General features: G+C 42.3%; 1 protein-coding gene across 16 annotated transcripts in view; it reads left to right on the top strand.

Moving 5' to 3' along the window:
- Positions 1-19,395, top strand: part of CADPS (calcium dependent secretion activator) — a 424,483-nt gene that overhangs the window by 342,293 nt on the left and 62,795 nt on the right. For 14 of the 16 annotated variants that reach the window (XM_040994760.1, XM_040994752.1, XM_040994757.1 and 11 more), the window contains 4 exons: positions 234-389; positions 4,361-4,508; positions 13,088-13,162; positions 14,074-14,157. In XM_040994760.1, coding sequence (XP_040850694.1) covers positions 234-389; positions 4,361-4,508; positions 13,088-13,162; positions 14,074-14,157 — 463 coding nt within the window. Of the gene's footprint in view, positions 1-233; positions 390-4,360; positions 4,509-12,242; positions 12,258-13,087; positions 13,163-14,073; positions 14,158-19,395 lie in introns of all 16 variants that reach the window. The other 2 variants (XM_040994762.1, XM_040994761.1) reach the window with 1 other exon arrangement.

The following is a 19,395-nucleotide window of genomic DNA, read 5'->3' as shown; positions in this document are numbered from 1 at the left end:
GACTCCCTGCTGGTCTGGAGCAATTGACTAAGCGAATAGACAAAATCATGTATGGTAAAACTCAAAATCTGCTGGTGGAGGTTGCCCCCGCCTCCACCGCCCACTCACGTCGTTTTTGTATGTTGAAGTCCCTGTTTGCCTTAAGCCCTCTAGCTCCCAGTTGTCTCTGTGTTGCTTCCTTCAGAGCCTGAGGCTGAAGTGTGACTCTTGCTTTCTGATTTTTATCCTCCCAGTAATGGATCAGGCACTTCAGAAGACCTATTCTGGAAACTCGATGCCCTTCAGACATTCATTCGAGACTTGCACTGGCCTGAAGAAGAGTTTGGAAAGCACCTAGAACAACGGCTGAAGTTGATGGCAAGTGACATGATTGAATCTTGTGTTAAAAGGTAAATAAGCCACTGTGGCTGGACAGGTTCTGCACACTTTTCCCTTGAGACACAAACTTGGAAAAAAAGTTGTAGGTGGCTACTCTTTCGAAAGTTGCCACAATTTGGAGCTTTCAGGGAAGGTGGTTGCTTAGGAAAGTCAGCTAAAGAGATGGCTGTCTGAGTGTCTCACTTGTAGTCTCCTGCCTTGCCCTATTTGTAACAAACCCAAAGTTACCTAGCTGCCAATTTCTCCATCATTTTCAGTCAGTGAGGAAAAAACCCATGATCCTTGCTGTTCATCTTCACATTCCCAGTGTCAACAGTGTGTGGCACAAAATATTAACCTAGCACAAGGTACTGCAAAATGTTCATGAAGCAGAATCCAAAATTGAGTTCATTTTGTGCAATATTTTTTAAGATCTATGAGTTCACATAAACTTTTTAAAAACCCCAGGTAGATATTTGCTGTTTGTGTGTATGTGTGTGTGTGTTTAGGTAGACAGCTGGAAGAGAGAAAACCACACAGTTCCAGAGACAGTATGCTTAAATGTGGCAGGATTTCTGTGATTTTTCATGGCAGGACTCCAGCATTGTTACTTGTTCTGTTATGTATGAAATGAGTAACCACTCAATTCCAAATAGCAGTTGTCAATATGGGAACATGAAACATTGAATATATATATTTTGTCTTCCCACCAATTGCCTGTTTTATCACTGTGACTTACAGCCTTAGATTGGGAATGATGTTGCCATTGGATTCCCAGAAGTTAGCTGTAGGACAGTGAGGGGAAAAAATGAGGTCAGTGTTTATCTTCTCAACGACAAATAGTTTGAGCTTCTTGCATCCACCAGGCATAGTGTTTTGTTCTTGGCATGTTGTGATCTCATCCCTTTCCTCAAGGAACATCTATGTCTGTGTGTCAAATATAGATTTTTAAAAAGTTCCACTGAATTAACATATTCAGCTTCATCCTAACTAGCCCCTAAGCAAGTTCTCCTCATAATTTGTAACTGTTATGTAGTTGTTGTTTTCTCATTCAGAAAAAAACATGAGCCACAAGCAACACAAGCTACTCTAGATTTTTAGATGCTGTGTGGTTTGGTTGATGGACCATTTGTGATGGTGGAGTAATGGGGGCTAAGTTGGTCTAGTCCTGCTCTGATTTCCTCATTTGGATCTTGGAAGGAGAGAAAAGTAACAGCACCAAAACTGGAAACTGAAAAAGGGAAAGGACAGCACAGTCCTAGAGGACCGAACCGTATCTTGGCAGGAATGAGCGGAGGTACTCCAAGTGCAATGGAGAGCCTGGATAAGTGCTTGACACCCCTTCTGAAAATTGATAGTCCCAGGAATTCACATTCTGAGGCCTGCTTTTTTTCAGACCTGGAACCAAAGACAGAGCCAGTTCTCAAGCCCGTGATCAAAATGTTTTCCTAAGCTTTGCGTTCTACCTTCCACTGCATCATCTCTATCAGTTTCAGTAAAAGCACCCAAACCATCCTACCAGAAAACTTCTTGCAGAGAAGTTCCCCAAGATGATAGTCTCCCTTGGTTCGTAACTCCTAGTACACTCAGCTGTATAGAAAGACACATTTGCCCTTTACAGAGAAGCCAATTCCTGTGCCTTGGGAATAAGAAATCAGGAAATTCTTGGAGCAAACAGCAAGATAGATGTCATGGCTAGCCATTTTAGAGACATGCCGTAATCCTATTTTTGGTTCAGATACCTGAAGCGGGTGAGCTCCTAAGAGGCAGGGAGTGGGTGTGGTGCACTTGGTGCTGCTCAGCCCACCTGAGTGTCAGTGACCTTCTGCAGATGTGTGGTCCTGAACCCTGACATTTTCTCACGATGAAGTCTGAGACGAAAGGACAAAAGCAGACCACAGTGAGAGTAGGTGCGCGTACCATCCGTGGACCTCCACATGCTGAAGACAAAGCATGAAGTCCTGGAGTCCTTGAATCCCCAGAATCTACATCAAAAGAGCCTAAAACTGTTGTTTTCCCTTTCAAAAACAGAATAAATAATACTTGTCCTGGGACAGTCTGATAAGGATGCTGTTTCATAGATATAAATATGCAATACCAAAAGTCTATGAGACATTCTTTATGTCTAATTGACCCCCCCCCCCCACAAAAGGGAAGGAAGGAAGGAAGAAATGAAGGAAGAAAGGGAGGAAGAGGGAAATAAAAGAAAAAAACAGAATGTGTTCATGTTATAGACATTTACAGCCTGTAGTCTGCTCCCTATCCAAGTCCATCATGACATGAGACCAGGCATCCTGACTGTGCCTTCACGGAGAGCCAGCTGCATTTCGTGACCTCTCCATTCCTGGCTTTGCCATCCCAGTGAGCCCTCTCAGTCATATTAATTTTGCATTCAGCTTCCTCTTTTCTCAGCCCTGTACTCCAAAGGCTATGAACAGTTCTTCTGTGAAAACAGAGCATGATTGCTTCATTGGAAGGGAGCGATTTAACATTTCTATTTCTCAAATTGGGCCGGAACTGGCACACAAGCCTCTGAGGATCAGCGCGGAGACCTGTCCAATTCAGTCCCCATCAGGCCTCCTCTTCACAAGAAAATGATGTATTTTTCAGCATAGCTTAAAATGATCAGCATGATTAGAAAGCTACTTGAGTGCACTGAATCTTTGCACGCCAAGATGCATTTATCTTTAACATGATCGCATAATCTATAGGGGTGTTTTAGGGTATGAGGTTTTTGATATATTTTTTTGAGTTTTTTTTTTCTTAAGAACTGGGCTTCCAACCTTAGAAATTATACTTGGCTTCCGTGCATGCACCCAGGGTGTGTTAGCAAGCTGGCATCCTTTCCTGCGCACACTAGCTGTGTGGTCCTCCTTTGCGCTGTTAGAAAACTGCCACCAATTCCTTTTAAAGCAGTGCTTTCCCAGTGGCCGCCTGATCTCCTGTATCTGATTGAGATCAATACTGGAAAGGTGCACTTGACCAAAGGAGATTTCATAAAGCCACAGAAGAACCAGGTGCTTCTCTTTCAAAATGTATGCTAAGGGGACCCACTTTTCTGAAATCCATCAAAATAGGAACGGGTCCCTTGTCAAGACTGAGATCAAGGATTGCATCTCACACCTGTATTACCAGCTGGCCCAGTGAGGTTAGGTTTTCCCTAGGAGTGGTTAGCATGTTGCTGGGGTCATAACTTATCTGTGTCAGAATTCTAATGCATTAAGATTCCATTATTACACATTTCTTGCATTGTAAATTAAGTATATACATATTGTGATTGTCTATTAAGTATATGATATGTTGCTTAATTGTAAAAACAGTGTGTCCTTATTGCAAAGTAGCACACTGACATTGAAATTTCTCAGTACTTTATTCTTCTGATTTCACTCCCCTTCCCAAAAGTAGCCATCAGTAACAATTTAATGTATTTCCTTTCAGTGACCTTTAACAAGTGACAAAAATATTTCTCAGTCTTTAAAACAATATATAAAACTTGCTTGATGGCTTCTGTAACTTCGGTCTCTTTCAAAAGCCAAAGGGAAATGAGACAATAAATGTCATTTAAGATTTTCTTTTTTTTTCCCCACCATGAGGTTTTGAAGATTAGAAACTGCTTTTTTGTTTTTGTAATGAAGTGATTCAAGGTAGGCAGTTGCCAATGTGAGAGAACTTACATATGCCATAATGCTATAATCAGGTTTTTGTTCATTCATTCATTCTCCTGCAATGAGGGTTCTCCATAGCATATAGACTATAGACAAAAATACACAGGGCTACAGGTGTTCTGTGAACTGCTGAGAAAGGAAGGGTGTGCAGGGCTCTCTCTGTGAATAGACCTTCCTTAGTTGGGGAAGTCATTTCAGAAAGAACACATGTGAAGTCATTGTCGATTGAAACTGACTACAGCCTTCAATTTTCTTTTTCACTGACCTCTCAGAAAATGTCTCCTCCACCTGCTGCCGTCTGAACACTGAATTAGTCTTTTCCTACTTTGTTTTAATAGAACCAGGATTGCATTTGAAGTTAAGCTGCAAAAAACCAGTCGATCAACAGATTTTCGAGTCCCACAGTCGATATGCACCATGTTTAATGTGATGGTTGATGCCAAAGCTCAGTCAACAAAACTTTGCAGCATGGAAATGGGCCAAGAGGTAAAAAATCAAAAAAAAAAAAAAAGTTGTTTCCTTTTCCCTTTCTCCTGTTGATCGTGTAGAAAAAAATCTTCACAAATTCCTTCCACCTCCACCTCCCCTAGCCTGCTAAGTTTCTGGAAAAAAAGAAATCTAATGTTTGTAGATTTAAGCCAGAGAAGATTGTTTGCCATCTCTTTGTCAAGTGAATGTCTAAGGTGTGTGTAGAGGAAGCCAGCAGTCACTTGGTTTTTAATGAGTCTTTGCAATGGCGGGCGGTGAGGGGAGGGGTGCTATAAGCTGCCTTTACTCTGAATGACATTTGATGAGCTTATTTATTAGGCCGATATCTCCAACAGGACTGTGTTTGCCAAAGTGCAAGTCATTTTCACTTTTGCAGTCCATTTTATCACTTTGAACATCTGGCCACCAGGAGAGCTCTTTCTTGCATCAGATAACATCCGGGATGTATCATGTTAGATCATTCTGCTCTCCCAATCCCCAGCCAACAGATTCTGAATTTTTTTGAAAAATTGCATACTTCAAATTTTTCTTAGATTGAGTTGATTGTGAATCTTCCCTGACCAAAAGTTTAGTCCTTAGCTAAGTTTCCAATTCCAAAGCGATATTTAAAATGTAAAGAAGAAGAAGGAAACAGCAACTTGGGCCTGATTAAAGACTATCATGATCATTTTTCTCCAATGGCCTTAAGCCAGCTAGATATTCATATACCAATTTAGAATTAATTCAGAAACATTTCTGGCAACTCTGTGTTGTTGCCAATTGGCATAAATTGCTCCTAAATCAGATCTTTCGATACCAGCCGTACATGCTTAGAATTTTTACGAAATTATATTTGCTCCTTATTCGTTATTTATTTTCTCCTTCAGCACCTTCCATTTTTAAATGTGGGCTGGTGGTATTCTCTTCCTGGCAAAATCATGCCCAACCTCGTTTCCCCTGCACGTCAGCTGCCTCTGCCACCCCATCAGCTCCAGCTCCTGCCTGATTTTCATGTCGGGCCTCTCTCTGGGCTGGCGTTCTAAGCATCAGAGTCAGATGTAGAGGCCCTGTTGTCTTTCCCAGCTCCGTTTGCTGCATAGAAATTATCTAGAGCAGTGGTTCTCACATGTCTGCGTGCATGAGGCTCAGCCAGAGGCCAGTGAAGCTCACTTCAGGAGAGTCTGAGAGGGTTAGGATGTGGCCTACGAACTTGTACCTGTGGCCAGCTCCCTAGGGATACAGCTGGTGCTGACTGCTGCAATGATCCCACTTTGAAAATCACTGGTTCGGAGACTCAGTTAAAGCAAAGTATTGAGGCATGTGCCATAACCCCCTGGGAGGAAGACAGGGTTGAGTGTCCAGGCACCTAGATTCTCTCCGAGGTTGTGCAGCAAATTGGAGTTGGACAAATCACACAGCCTCTTTGGGTCTCAGTTTCCTCATCTGTACAATGACAGGTCTGTTCTAGTTTTATCTAGGCTGTCTCTACATAACCAGTTCTTCAGAACAGTACAGAAAACAAATAAAAAGAGCTCTAAAGGGTTCATGGAAACATGAACTTGACAACTATGTTGATTTGGGAACAATCCCCTCTGCCACTCGCCCGGCTCTCTAGAGCACTCTGAATGGTTGCTTAAGCAGAGCCCACTTTTAGAACGTTGTGTTAGAGAATCCCTGAATGTCACTAAGATATGTTTGGACTCACATTCTTCCTGAATCCTTGTCCCATTGGAGCTTCTTTTATTTATTAATATTGGAAAGTTACTTACATACTACATAAAAGTCTTTGTGTTGCCTTTTGTTGGGACTTTCCTGTGGTAATGATGTAGGAGAAAATGGGAAGCAGGGAGTAGGGAATGGCAAGGGAAGAATTGGAGGTGGAGGAGGGAATCCCTATACCTACAAAACCTTATCATGGATATAATAATTTTAAAATACAAAAAAGAAATTACTGTCTGAAAGGTTACAGAGCAGTACTTCTAGTACATCCTCATCACTCCAAAAAAGAAACCAGAGACCCATTAATAATGACTCTGTCCCTCCCTCCTCTGCCAGTGTTCTTTCTGTCTCTAGGGATTTACTATTTAGAACACTTCTTATCAATGAAATAATACAGTGTGTGGTCCTTTGTGTCCGGCTGGTTTCATATAACATGATGTTTTCAAAATTGCATCCATGTTACAACATACATTGGTCCTTCCTTTTTTAAAAAGATTTAATTTTTTTTTGAAAAGCACATTTACAGAGAGAAAAGGAAAGACAGAGTGAAAGAGATCTTCCATCTGCTGGTTCATTCCCCAAATAACCACAACAGCCTGGAGCTGAGCCAGTACGAAACCAGGAGCCAGGAGTTTCTTCTAGGTCTCTCATGGGTCCAGAGAGACCTCAAAGGCTTGAGCCATCCCTGTGCTGCTTTCCCAGATGATAAGCAGAGAGCAATTAAAAGTAGATCAGCCAGGGCATCAACTGATGAACATACAGAACACCAGTGCCACAGGCAGAGGGTTAGCCTGTAAGCCACCGTGCCAACCCCCTTGCTTTGAAAAAAGGAGAGGGAAATATTTATTTATTTGAAAAGCAGAGTAAGAGGGAGAGAAGTAATTATGGAGAGAGAAGAAGTAATTTCCATCAGCAGCCTCACTCCTCAAATAGCTGAATGGCCAGGAGGGCTGGGCTAGGAAGGAGCCAGGTGCCTCCTCCAGGTCTCCCATGTGGGTGGCCAGGGCCTGAGCACTTGGGGCATCTTCCAGGCTTTATCAAGGAAAGGATCATAAGTTGAACAGACAGGGCTTGAACCAGCATCCCTATGGAACGCTGGCACTACAAGTGGCAATTTAACCCACTGCAGCACAACACCATCCTCGACCCTTCCCTTTTACTGGTGAATAATAGACCAGATTCTGTTTATCCAGTCACCATTGATGGACATTCAGGTTGTTATCATAGATCACCATTACAAATACTGCTACTGTGAACATTCATGGACAAGTTTTCATGTGGGACTATCTGTTTCTGATATATACCCTGAGTCATTTGACTGCTGTATGTTTAACTTATAAAACAAATGCTAAGCTCTTTTCCACTGTGGCTATACTATACTATTTTTAATTCCCATAAGCTATGTCTGAGAATTCAGATCTCTACATCTTAGTCAATATTGACCTATCTTTTAAATTATAGCTATCCGAGTGGATATGACATTATCATCTCTTCTAGTTTTGTGATGATACCTAACATCATTTCTCTTGCTTATTGGACTGTTTGTATGTTTCCTTTGAAGATGCCCCCCCTTTTTAATTAGATTATTTTTTATTGTTGAGCTCTAAGAGTGTTTAACATGTCTAGTCAGATAGCTAAACAATTCTTCAATATCAGCCAAGTCACTCTGACTTTTTTTAAAAAAACTGGTAATTTGAGAGACTTGTGAGAGTTGCTAGAAACTCCATAGATAAAAAGTGGCTAGGGAGCCATTTCACAGGGAAAAAAAAAGCACCCTTGATGATTTTATACAGTATCATCGTACGGTTTTCAAGGGACTCACTTTTATCACCGTGAACCTGTCCTTGGTCACTTTCATGCTAAAGTAGAATGACTTTAACTTAACCTTAGCATCTAGTTCTATGGAAGAACAAATCGTTTAGTGTTTTAATCTCTGCATCCTATATACCCTAAAGCTGTGTGACCTTGGCCACGTAGCCATGTGACCTTTAGCAAGCCGTTCTGGTAACCTGCTGCCATCTTTTAGCAAGTGGAAGACAAGCAGCATACGACCTTTAAACAGTATACATTGTGTTTCAATTGGGAATTAGGTTCCCCATCTTCTGGGTGTGAGATTAGCCAGTTGTATTATTTAAATATTGCTGTTTTTGAAGCTAAATCATAGTACCTATTTCTTTCTCAACATTGTTCTATTTGATAAAATAAAAAAAGACTCTTATTTTTTCTTCATGTAACTCACTATTTTTTCAGTGAAAATAATACATTAAGTTTCTAAACATTTCTTGTTTTTCCCCACATGACTGCATATAGCCCAAGGCTAAATATCTTTATAAAGAACCTATCCAAAGCAACTTGATAGCCTAACTCTGTAAGAGAGATCTACCATGACATTTTCCCATAATACAATTCAATCCAGTCACCTAAGTGACAAGCTTGTAGGAGGTGAGGCCTCATCTCAGGGAGCTGAGTGGTTAACAGCCATCAGGAGGAAGCAGATACAGTTGTCTGCAAAAATGCTTTTCTTCTGAATAGCCTGGCACATTCCTGCCTCGAGCAGAACTTAATTGAGGATACTATGGAAATGCGCCCTCCTCAACTTTTCTCACTTTGTAGATTAGGGGATCTTCATCACTGACAAAACAAACAAATGAGAAATGAAGTTTGTAGTCTGAGATTGGCCAGTGATGACTGAAAACATTCTGAAATCAATAGAAGAGAGAGAAATCCAGTGTTTATATATACTTTGCTCTTCACAATGTTAAGCGCACGCTGTAGTTCTCATGTCTGACTCAGGCCTCCACCTAGAGTCCCAGTCCTTCAACATGTTTCAGAGTAGATACCAGCCAGATGATGCAATCCTCAATTTTAAGATCACTTCCTGAATTTCATCATTGGGGTGATGTCTCATCTAAAGGCAGCTGTTGAGACATTTGTTAACCATACTTTTCCATCTTAAATATTTATTTTTTCATTAAAATTTGTGAAGTACCAATAGAGAGAAAATTGTGTATTAAATAGTTTCTCACTTGGTCTAGTGTGTTTTCATCTCATTTCCAAGGTCAGATGGTCTTAACAGAAAGACAACATACACACAATCTGTTCCGTGACAAGGCAAATGTGCAGCACAGGATCAAGTCGAGTGATTTTCACGTAAGCGATTGAGAATTTATAGCCGTTTAGCTCATCACAGGCAAAAGTAGACTGTCCAAACTTCTGACACCATGGAAGATTGGCAGTTCACTCAGGCATCAAAAATAGAGTTTAGGAGTATAGGTCAAAATAATCCAAGAAGGACCAAGAGAGAATAGAAAAAAAAAAAATGAAAAGGCCCCTCCTTGTACTCACACAATGTCACTGTAATTGAGAAATAAGAATGCAAGAAGTTTTAATATAAAGCAGTCAAGTTAAGGGGATGCAAATTACCAGGTGACCCAGCAGTAGTCATACCTCTTCATGGAGCTACACATCTATATCCACAATATAGTCCCAGGGAAAAACAAGAGGCAGAACACTTCCTCTTGCTCCAACAAAGCAAGATGCTCAAAAGGATCTCACAGGTCAGAAAAATCTGGCAAAAGGACATCACATATGTTACAGTTACTTGACTAGCAATGAGAGCTGGTTTGATACCAACAGGCAGTACATGTCTTGCTCCATGATGAGCAGAGAAATTACTACCCTGTCCTGTCTCTCCCAGGGTGGTTTTTATTTCATTTGAGCCAACATTAATATATAAGAAAATTTCTAGATTTGAGATGATTTTAAAGAAACACATACACACCTACAGCAACCAAGTCCAGCAATGGCCAAGCAGTCTTCCAGCCACATAGCATTTTTAAGTTTCTGAACTTTATGACCATGTATTACTTCAGCACTTGGCCTGGTGAACCTGACTTCTATATTCACAGCAGTGACAAATGTAGCCCTACTTGCAAAATAAGGAAACAGAGCAATAGAGAATGGCATGCTCTAGGTTTGCCTAGGAGGAATAGGAAAAATGGTACTATCAAAACACTTTGTTTTATCAGCGAGAGTTATTCCCTATAACCAAAGAGTAGTGGTCATATTTGTCCTAAGCGGAGGAGAGAGACAATAGAGCTATCTGGAAAGAAATTAGTTTGCCATGAAAAAGATTGAAAATGCGAAGTTTCCATAAACTACCGTGTATCCCAGTCATGGGAGTTCCACAAGAAAGGATTTGAGGTTTTATCCCAGTTGCTGAAGGTAAAAGAAGTGACATTATTGACTCATAGTCCCAACACCCTCAGTAGTGGTTGGTGTGGGAGGAGGTATTCTCTCTATCATTTCATCTGTATCAATTTTCCAAGAAATTGTCTCTAATCGCCATGAAGTTTTTCCCTGCTTGGCTGGAAAATTCTTATTTAACAACTTATACAGTATTGTTTTGCACACAACTAGTTTTTTCAAATGCTTTAGTGAACTCTGATAATTTCATAGATGTGAATCTGATATAGAAATCCAAAGAAAACCTAGTGGAGTGAGGCAGTCACATGAGAAGGGAAAGGAAGTATATGATTCTGGATCTTATCTCAAGACCTAAAAATGAATTTGGAGCCCTGTCAATATTCCTGAATTCTGTTATTCTGACATCTTTCTTTGTGTTTCAAGCACAGAATTCTGCAGATAATTTTCCTTGCATTTAGTTTCACGTTTGTGCTCCTAAGGAGTAAATCCTGTCAGGTCTGTCTGGCAGTAGAGCCAGTGAAGGGTCTGCGTCCTCGGGACCACACAACATAGGCCATTAGGTCTCTTGCTTTTCCTCTATTCAACCAAAATAAATTTGAAGGAGATAACTGAAGAATAAGATCACCTCTCCCTATCCCTGTCTTCCACTTGATGAAATTGATCAAATGAAATTTGAATGCAGTGGTTCTTAACAAAAGTCTAGGCCCAGCGGCATGGCCTACCAGCTAAAGTCCTTGCCTTGCATGCACTGGGATCCCATATGGCTGCCGGTTCTAATCCTAGCAGCCCAGCTTCCCATCCAGCTCCCTGCTTGTGGCCTGGGAAAGCAGTCAAGGACGGCCCAAAGCCTTGGGACCCTGCACCCACGTAGGAGACCCGAAAGAGGCTCCGGGATCCTGGCTTCAGATCAGTACAGCTCTGGCTGTTGCAGCCACTTTTGGTGAATCATCGGACAGAAGATCTTCCTCTCTGTCTCTCCTTCCTCTCTATATATATCTGCCTTTCCAATTAAAATAAATAAATCTTTTTTAAAAATTGCTAAAAATGCTTTCACATGCAGATCCTTACTTGATCATCAGAACGGATCTACAAGTCTAGGGATGTGACAACCTGGAAAAGACATCACCTCTGACTTTTAAGTAATAATAATAGAACAGATCAGATACAAATCTCTAAGTTTTACTTTATTTTCGATTGACACACAATTGTAGATAGGCACATTGGTGGGGTGCAGTGTCACACTACATTCATGTGTAATTATCAAATCAGGATTATTAACGACTCTGTCACCTTAAATATCATTTCTTTATGATGAGAACATTTGAAACCGCTCTTGTAGTTATTTGAAATGTATGGTTGACAGCATTTATGCAGGGCTTGCTTCATTCACTTTCCAAAATCAGTGATTTGTGCTGCCTTGCCCCTTTCTCATTAAGCCTGAGTGAGAGCATTATCATGTGTCTTGTTTGCTTTGCTTTGCGTTGTTACAGATAAGGAAACAGAACTAAATTTTTATGAGCAACCTCACTTCCCGACTTTACACTGGGATTTCCACCAGGTCTGCCAATTAGCAACGAACCTCCCCTATCACTTTAAATGAATGAACACAGTTCACGTCTTGTTGCTTACCCAGAATAATTCTGATTGCCAGTTATCAGAATGTTAAGCCACACCACTCTGGCTCGTTCCCATATGTTTTCATAGCTTTTATTTATTTAATTTATGGTTGATTTCATTTTTTTTGTTTTCTCACTTGTCCTTTGGTCCTAATTTTTATTTGCCCTATTCCTTTTTCTTTCTGTTCCTAATTAATCATCCTTCTGAAAGTTTGCTAAGGAGTGGGTAAGTGCCTTTTCCTTTCCAAATAACAATGTTTCCCATTGTTATTTTTTGTAGTTGTTGAAAAAAAATATGGAGTAATTCAAACGGATCCTGAAGTGATCTAATAAATGTCAAGGAGCTGGCATATAATAGTTTGTGTTGAAATCTCTTTTCCTTTCTCCCTGGCATTTGCAGCAGATTTTTGTTTGTGTGGGGGGTTTGTTTTCACAATCCTATTTAAATTAAATCGACAGCCGTGGAGAGAGAAATTGAAAAATGCAGCCGTGGGCTCAATAGAAAGACTCTAAGCCTAGGTCTGCTTCTCCGTGAGAGGAGAAAGGTCGTGGCTGACCTTGGGTGAGATGACACTTCACCTACACACGGAGTCAATGCTGCAGAGAAAAGCAGGAGGTCAGAGCCGCTAACCCAGAGTGCCTCAAGTTTCCCAAGAGTCCTTCCCACTGTTGGTCTCAAAAGGCGCTTGGGAAGGATTCCATGGCCTAGGTCACATCCTTCCAGCCAGCTTCCCAAAGGGGAATTTCCATCTCACTTTGTATGCACCCTGTCAATGCAGAGCCAGGCTTTCATGTGTGTTATTGGTGCATACATGTTTGTATCCACACCTTACAGCCTTTGGTGAGGAGCAGTGAGCTTGGTGGTATTTCTTTAGGAGCCTTAGATCTCACTTCCTCCAAGACCTACAGTCCTAACCTTCTAGGTGTTTCCCCTGCTCTGATACATTGGGTCTGCTGGCCAGGCCTTATCTGTGACTTAATTTTCTACGAATGGTTGGCAGAGGCAGTGCCATTGTCTCCTAATGATGCTAATATTTGTCTTTCTCTGTTCTTTAGCATCAATACCATTCAAAAATAGACGAACTAATTGAAGAAACTGTTAAAGAAATGATAACACTCTTGGTTGCAAAGGTAACCTTCGGCTTCTGGGGAACTGTTTCATTGTGAAATGTTATTTTTGTGATGTCTGCATTTCCATTAAAATGTGACACGTTAAAAAGTTGAACTGAGTCCTTGCATCTCTCAGGAAGCAAGACCGTATATCACCCAGCCTCGGCTCTGAATGATTTTTCTGATGCTTGCGAGCCGTGTGAAGAGAAATTGATGAAGTGGTGTGTGGTAACCTAATAAGAATTTGTCCCCACACGTTGGACTAGGTGATGCAGGAAATGTTTGTTTTGTTTTCCAGTGTTATAAAGTTAGATTTTTAAATACAGAAAGTTAAGCGGTAATAAGGAATTCTGCCATCGTAAAAAACCCCTTTTCCTCTAGTTTCACATGCAGTGAGAGTCATAATAAAACATAAAAGTCAGATAAAGCTATTTCCGTCACCCTCATGAATTATAGAATTTTTAACTAAGTCATGCTGAATGGGAAGGCATTTATATTTGCCAGTGCTGAACTTCTGTTTCCCCCAAATTACTGATAAAATACAAATAAAAATAGATTGGATTAAATGTAGTGCTAATATGTAACGGAAAAACTGCTTTGCGCAGTTTTGGATTTTGAAAAGTGCATTTAATATTATCGCATGCTATATGCAACTCAATAATATTTTGTCACTTTGCACTTCTGTAACACTCTATATTTGCAATCACATAATAATAAAGAGAAAGCCGGATAAGTCAAATATTTCCATGTCAAGGCAGTCTCTTCCTTTCTCTGAGGCAGGAATGAAATAATAGTATGCACAAGTGAGTACAGGGCTCAATCCGTTCTCTGTGTGGCTGGGAAAGGTGGTTCATTATTGTTAACAATTATAGTTTGAGCTAATATATATATATACATACATATATTTTTTTTTCTTTTTGTTTTCTCCCTAGTTCGTTACTATCTTGGAGGGAGTGCTGGCAAAATTATCTAGATATGATGAAGGCACTTTGTTTTCCTCTTTCCTGTCGTTTACCGTGAGTACAGAGCAACTTTCTTTCCTGATTTTCATGTTCGTGTGGATTTGGATTTGGGTCTGGAGAAGGGATGCCGGGGTGTGATTTTGTTTTGGGTGTTTGTGGGGGGCAGGAGGAATGAATTGCAGTCCACTCTCAGTGGATAGGCTTAACCCTAAGCTCAAAAGCAGGATATTTTATAACATCAGGGAAGCCACATCATTTCTATCTTATTTAGGATTATGCAATACTTGCGTATTGTATACACACACACACTTACCCCACTGTACATGCATCCAGAGAATTTCCATCTCTAGAAAATCACTTCATATGTGCCACAATTCCCCCATCTTTCAGAGAGGAAAAGAATTTTAAAGTTTGCAAGTGGAGACCAGCTAGTCAGATAATGCTATAGTTATCACTGGTCAAATGATGATGACAATGGTCACCCTCAGCGGGCTGCTTCCTGCACCAGGTGCCACCTGCTCACCCAGAAGGAGCACCACAGCCATGTGCATCTCTGCCTTTTCTGACGACGGGGTTTTTCCTGGCTCAGATCAGCTGTTTTCTTTCAAGAATGCCATCAGAAAGTCAGTGTAGGACGTCCCATGTCTGGTTCTTTAAAACAGCCTTCCTGTCTGAGGGATTTCCCAGATAATGAGTGTCAAGGCAGGACCTAGCACAGGGCAGTGGGAGCGCATCATCATCCTGGGATCCAGCAGAGCCAAGTTCAAAGCCTAGGATCAATATTAAGCAGCAGATTGGCCTTCAGCAGGTGTCTAGCCCTCTCCAAGCCTTAGTTTTGCTCATCGGTAAGGAAATTAGGATGGATGATGTCTTCAGTAAGGATGATAATGAAGGTGGAAACTTAGCATTGGGCTAGCTCCCAGTGGGCCTCATGAAAAGATGGCTGTCATGAGTGGAAGAGAGCAACTATGAATGTCAAAGATTACTCACAGTTTACTTCTGAATATACCCTAGGTTGATTTTTCCTCAACCCATCTGGTCATCTTCCTGGGAATTAAGAGAAATGTAGAGAGAAGACTCTGCATAGGACTTGTATATAAATATGTCCGGCAGTAACAGGCAATTGTGACCTTCTCAGATGTAAGAAAGGATCTCAATCCTAGAAATGGGTGACCTCAGTCCCCGGACATTACTTATAAAGCACAGGTTTCAAGGGAGGGTGCCAATAAAAATTACCAGCAATTTTACTCTGGAGAACTCTGACATGGCCCAACTAAGATAAAATCTGACCCACTCCCTTGACAAAGAAATCAAGACCCAAAGGGGGAGTGATTTGTCTGAGGTGACAGCAATGGACAGTATGGGGACAGGAACCCAAATCATACAGGAACCAGCTATACTCTCACCCCAACTCTTAAACGGCTTTCTGGGATTCAGTTGGCAGTTGCCTGGCACTAGAAAGCAGATGGGCAAATGAGTGGAGAAAAATCATAAAAAGATTCAGGGCACATGAGTGGGGAATGTCGGACGGTGTGCCATGCCTTAGTGAAGTCCTGGACGTAGTGAAAAGGGAAAAAAAACTGAATGCAACATTTCTGGAAAATATCCCCCTGATTGTCTCTGAGTCTTCATTCCTGGTGACTCTTTCTACTGCCCTGGATTTGAACATGGGAAAGCCAGCAACACTCGATTGCTGGTTAGGGAGCAGAATTTCATTTACCCACAGTGCCACCATGGTTACCGACCTCCAGAGAAGATCAGTGCAAGGTAGCAGTGAGATCAGCAGCAAGATCAAATCAGGGGAGACTTGCCAAAAGATCAGAGACAAAGAACCCACTCTATCCTGTGTGGGAGTTTTTAAGTTGAAATTCCCATCCCCTCCTTTCCCTTTTCTTAGACATTTTGCAGCCTCACAGCCTGCCTAGCAGAGACACCATAGTGGAGAGCACTTGGGTGCTTATGGCTGGGCCTGTAACTTCCCTTCTTAGTGACGCTTCTCCCACACACTTGGCCGCCCCAAGGGCCAAAAGCACCCACTTATCATTTGCAGCCCGACTTGTCATCTCCTGCCAGGATTCCAGTATCAGAGGTGGCAGGAATAGCTCCACACATGGATTCTGAGCCCTTTCCCAGATTGCCAAGGGACTCTGAAGGCTTTCCACAGCCCTTGTCATATTAATTTCCCAGGAGTGGAATGCAGGTAAAATAAAGGAGCAGAGGGAGCAGGTGTTGTGGAGAGAGACTAAGACCAAAGGAAGAGCCAACTGTTGAGTCCCAGCACCCTGGTTGAAGGTATCCCGGCAGTACGGCCTCTCTGGCATCATCTCCTCTCCGTTGTCATTTCTAATTCCACTCTTTAAGTATTACTGTGCACTTACCACATGCCCACCTCAGCAGGGCTGCCAAGTACAAGCCATGTGCTCTGCTCCCCCAGAAAGCTGATGAGTACTGACAAACATGCCACCCTTTCCACCTCTTTTTTGCGGCTCAGCACCTCCTTTCCTGGGTGGGCTTCATTACAGGGTCCAAGCCAGACATTTTGGAAAACGTCTGCAGTGGCACAGAGCAGGCAGGAATATTTATTTCTCGTCTCCATCTGCATTGCTTCCTCTCTTGGAGAGGAGTTGGGGGGGAGAAGGGAGGCGGAGATGTGACTTCTTCGTGCCAGCCCAAGAGGTGCCCAAGCACACCCTCCTCTCCCCGCTCAGCAGCCCCAGCAGCAGTCACAGCCCGAAATTTATGGAAGCAGGCGCCTTTCAAACTTTTGAAAGATCAGCCCAGTTGGAAGATGCAGTTAGCAACTGTCCGCCTAGTCTCTCTGACTGCAAGATGTGCTTTTGGGGCGGGGGGGGGTGGGGTGGGGGGAGGAGGGGTGCCTGTTTGGAAAGGACCCTGCCTTGCACTTTGAGGGGATTAGGAAGCTGGACAAGCAGGTGCCAAGATCCTTCTCCCAGACAAAGGGCTTTGCCCTGGGCTGTGCCCTACTAATAGCCACACATGCTGCTAGATTTCATTCATTCATTCACCTAGCATCTATTTTGAAAACAAAGGGTTTATTTATTTGAACGGCAGTTACAGAGAATGAGATACAGAGAGAGAGAGAGAGAGAAAGACAGACAAGACAGAGAGAGATCTTCAATCCACGGATTCATTCCCCAAATGGCTACAACAGCCAGCGCTGGACCAGGCCAAAGCAGGAGCCTGGCACACACTTGGATGTGTGTATACGGATGGCATGGGCCCAAGCATCTGGGCCATCCTCCACTGCTTTTCCAGGGAACATTACTAGGGATACGAATCAGAAGTGGAGCAACCACAACACAAACCAGAGCCTACAGAGGAAGCTGGTGTCATAGGCAGCAGCTTAAACATTATGCCACAATGCTGTCACCCAAAAGAGTCTTGAGATCTCCTGGGCACAGCACAAAAGGCAACCTGAATAGGGAGACCTGGATTAGGAACCCAATTCTGTATTCACCACAGTGCTGTGTGAGCTTGAATAAGCAGCCGTAGCTTGGTGCTTTATTCTCTTCACTGTAGTGTAACAGTGATTACATGGAGATGTGTTCCTTTGTCAGCAATCGCTGTGAGAGCTATGGTTCTCATTCCTTACATATGTGCGAGGTCCTGCGCTGAGTGCTTTATACACCCTTTTCCTACTGAGTTCCCAGAACGACCCCATTCTAACAAAAAGAGATCAAACTGAGGCTCATAGAAATGAAGCCTCCAGCTCAACCTAAGCCTCCTCGTTCAGCAGAGGAATGAAGATAGATAACAGCGCACCTGCACCTCGAAACAGAAGAGTTGTATCACATCCTCCCACACTTCTGGAATTCAGCAAGTTCATTTGAGGGGGTCTCAACATGTCATAGGAGCCATTCAGAACGAGGAAGCAAAGCTCATTTTAGCGCAGTCAGGAGCCCCAAACCTGTTTGTTTAGTCTTCTATGCCTTGAACTACCTGCTCACCCTTTGTTTCCTGCGCCAGCAGTTTAGTTGTTTTACCAGTTAGAAATGAAAACAAAGTAGACGTGTTTCTTACCAAGAGACTGTAGCAAGGGCCACCACTGGCCTCAACCAGCAGCGTCCACTGCTTCTATGCAGAGCTCTGCATATCCTGCCTTCGAGCAACATTGTTGTCTTGGTCAAAACCAAAATCACACCCAGGGATTTCACTTCTGTCCCCAGAACATTTTGATCAGAAAACAGTTTGAGTTTTTAGAGGAGGATGAATATACCTCAGAGTCTACTGGCATCTTGTTTTGGTGCTGTTTCTCTTTGCTTTGGCTTCAGGAACTTCCCGGGCTAGGAGAAACAGCCTTCTACAGTATGGGTGAGCACAGGGTGGCACACACAGAGAGGTGCTGGTCGGTCCTCTAAGAGGAATCATCATTCAGCTATCGACTACCAGCTTCACGTGGTTCGAGTCAATTGAGTCCTACGTTTCAGAGTGAAGCCTCTGCCTTGGACACAAGCACCAACCGTAATGGTAGAAGATAAACACGCGTTGAACCTGGTGGTGCTGTGCCAAATAACTCACATGCATTTCACATTTGATCCTCACAATCACTCCTTCCAGTAGGTTCCGTTCTCATCCCCATTTTACAGATAAGGAATGTTGAGCAATTTTCCTAAGTCATGGAGGTACTAAGACACTACCCTAAGTTAGTCCTTCATTATAACCAAAATGTGATTCACCACAGAAGCACAGAAACCTGTAAACAAAGTCAGCCAGGGATGTTTCCAGTGACCAATCACGAATGAACATCATTCCTAAAGGAAGAGTCATTTATTTTTCATGTTTAATTACTCTTAAAAATAATTTACTCAGCTGCTAACTTGCAAAAAATTACATAGTAGTAGACATTCAGAATTCCCCTACTCTGTACTTTCCATAGTACCTGCATTTCTAGTAGTTCTTTTTTAAAAAAAGATTTTTTTTATTGGAAAGGCAGATATACAGAGAGGAAGAGAGACAGAGAGAAAAATCTTCTGTCCACTGATTCATTCCCCAAGTGGCCACAATGGCCATAGCTGAGCTGATCTGAAGTCAGGAGCCAGAAGCGCCTTCTGGGTCTCCACACAAGTGCAGGGTCCCAAAGGCTTTGGGCCATCCTTGACTGCTTTCCCAGGCCACATGCAGGGAACTGGATGGGAAGCGGGGACACTAGGATTAGAACTGGCAGCCATATGGGATACCGGTGCATGCAAAGCAAGGACTTTAACTACTAAGCTTCTGTGTCAGCCCTCCCCCACCCCTTTTAAGATTTACGTTATGTTTCTTGAAAAGTCA

The sequence above is a fragment of the Ochotona curzoniae genome, unplaced genomic scaffold, assembly GCF_017591425.1.
Source record: "Ochotona curzoniae isolate NIBS_2020 unplaced genomic scaffold, NIBS_Ocur_1.0 contig_908, whole genome shotgun sequence".
In the NCBI taxonomy this organism is placed as follows: domain Eukaryota; kingdom Metazoa; phylum Chordata; class Mammalia; order Lagomorpha; family Ochotonidae; genus Ochotona; species Ochotona curzoniae.
This window is presented reverse-complemented; position numbering and strand designations above follow the sequence as displayed.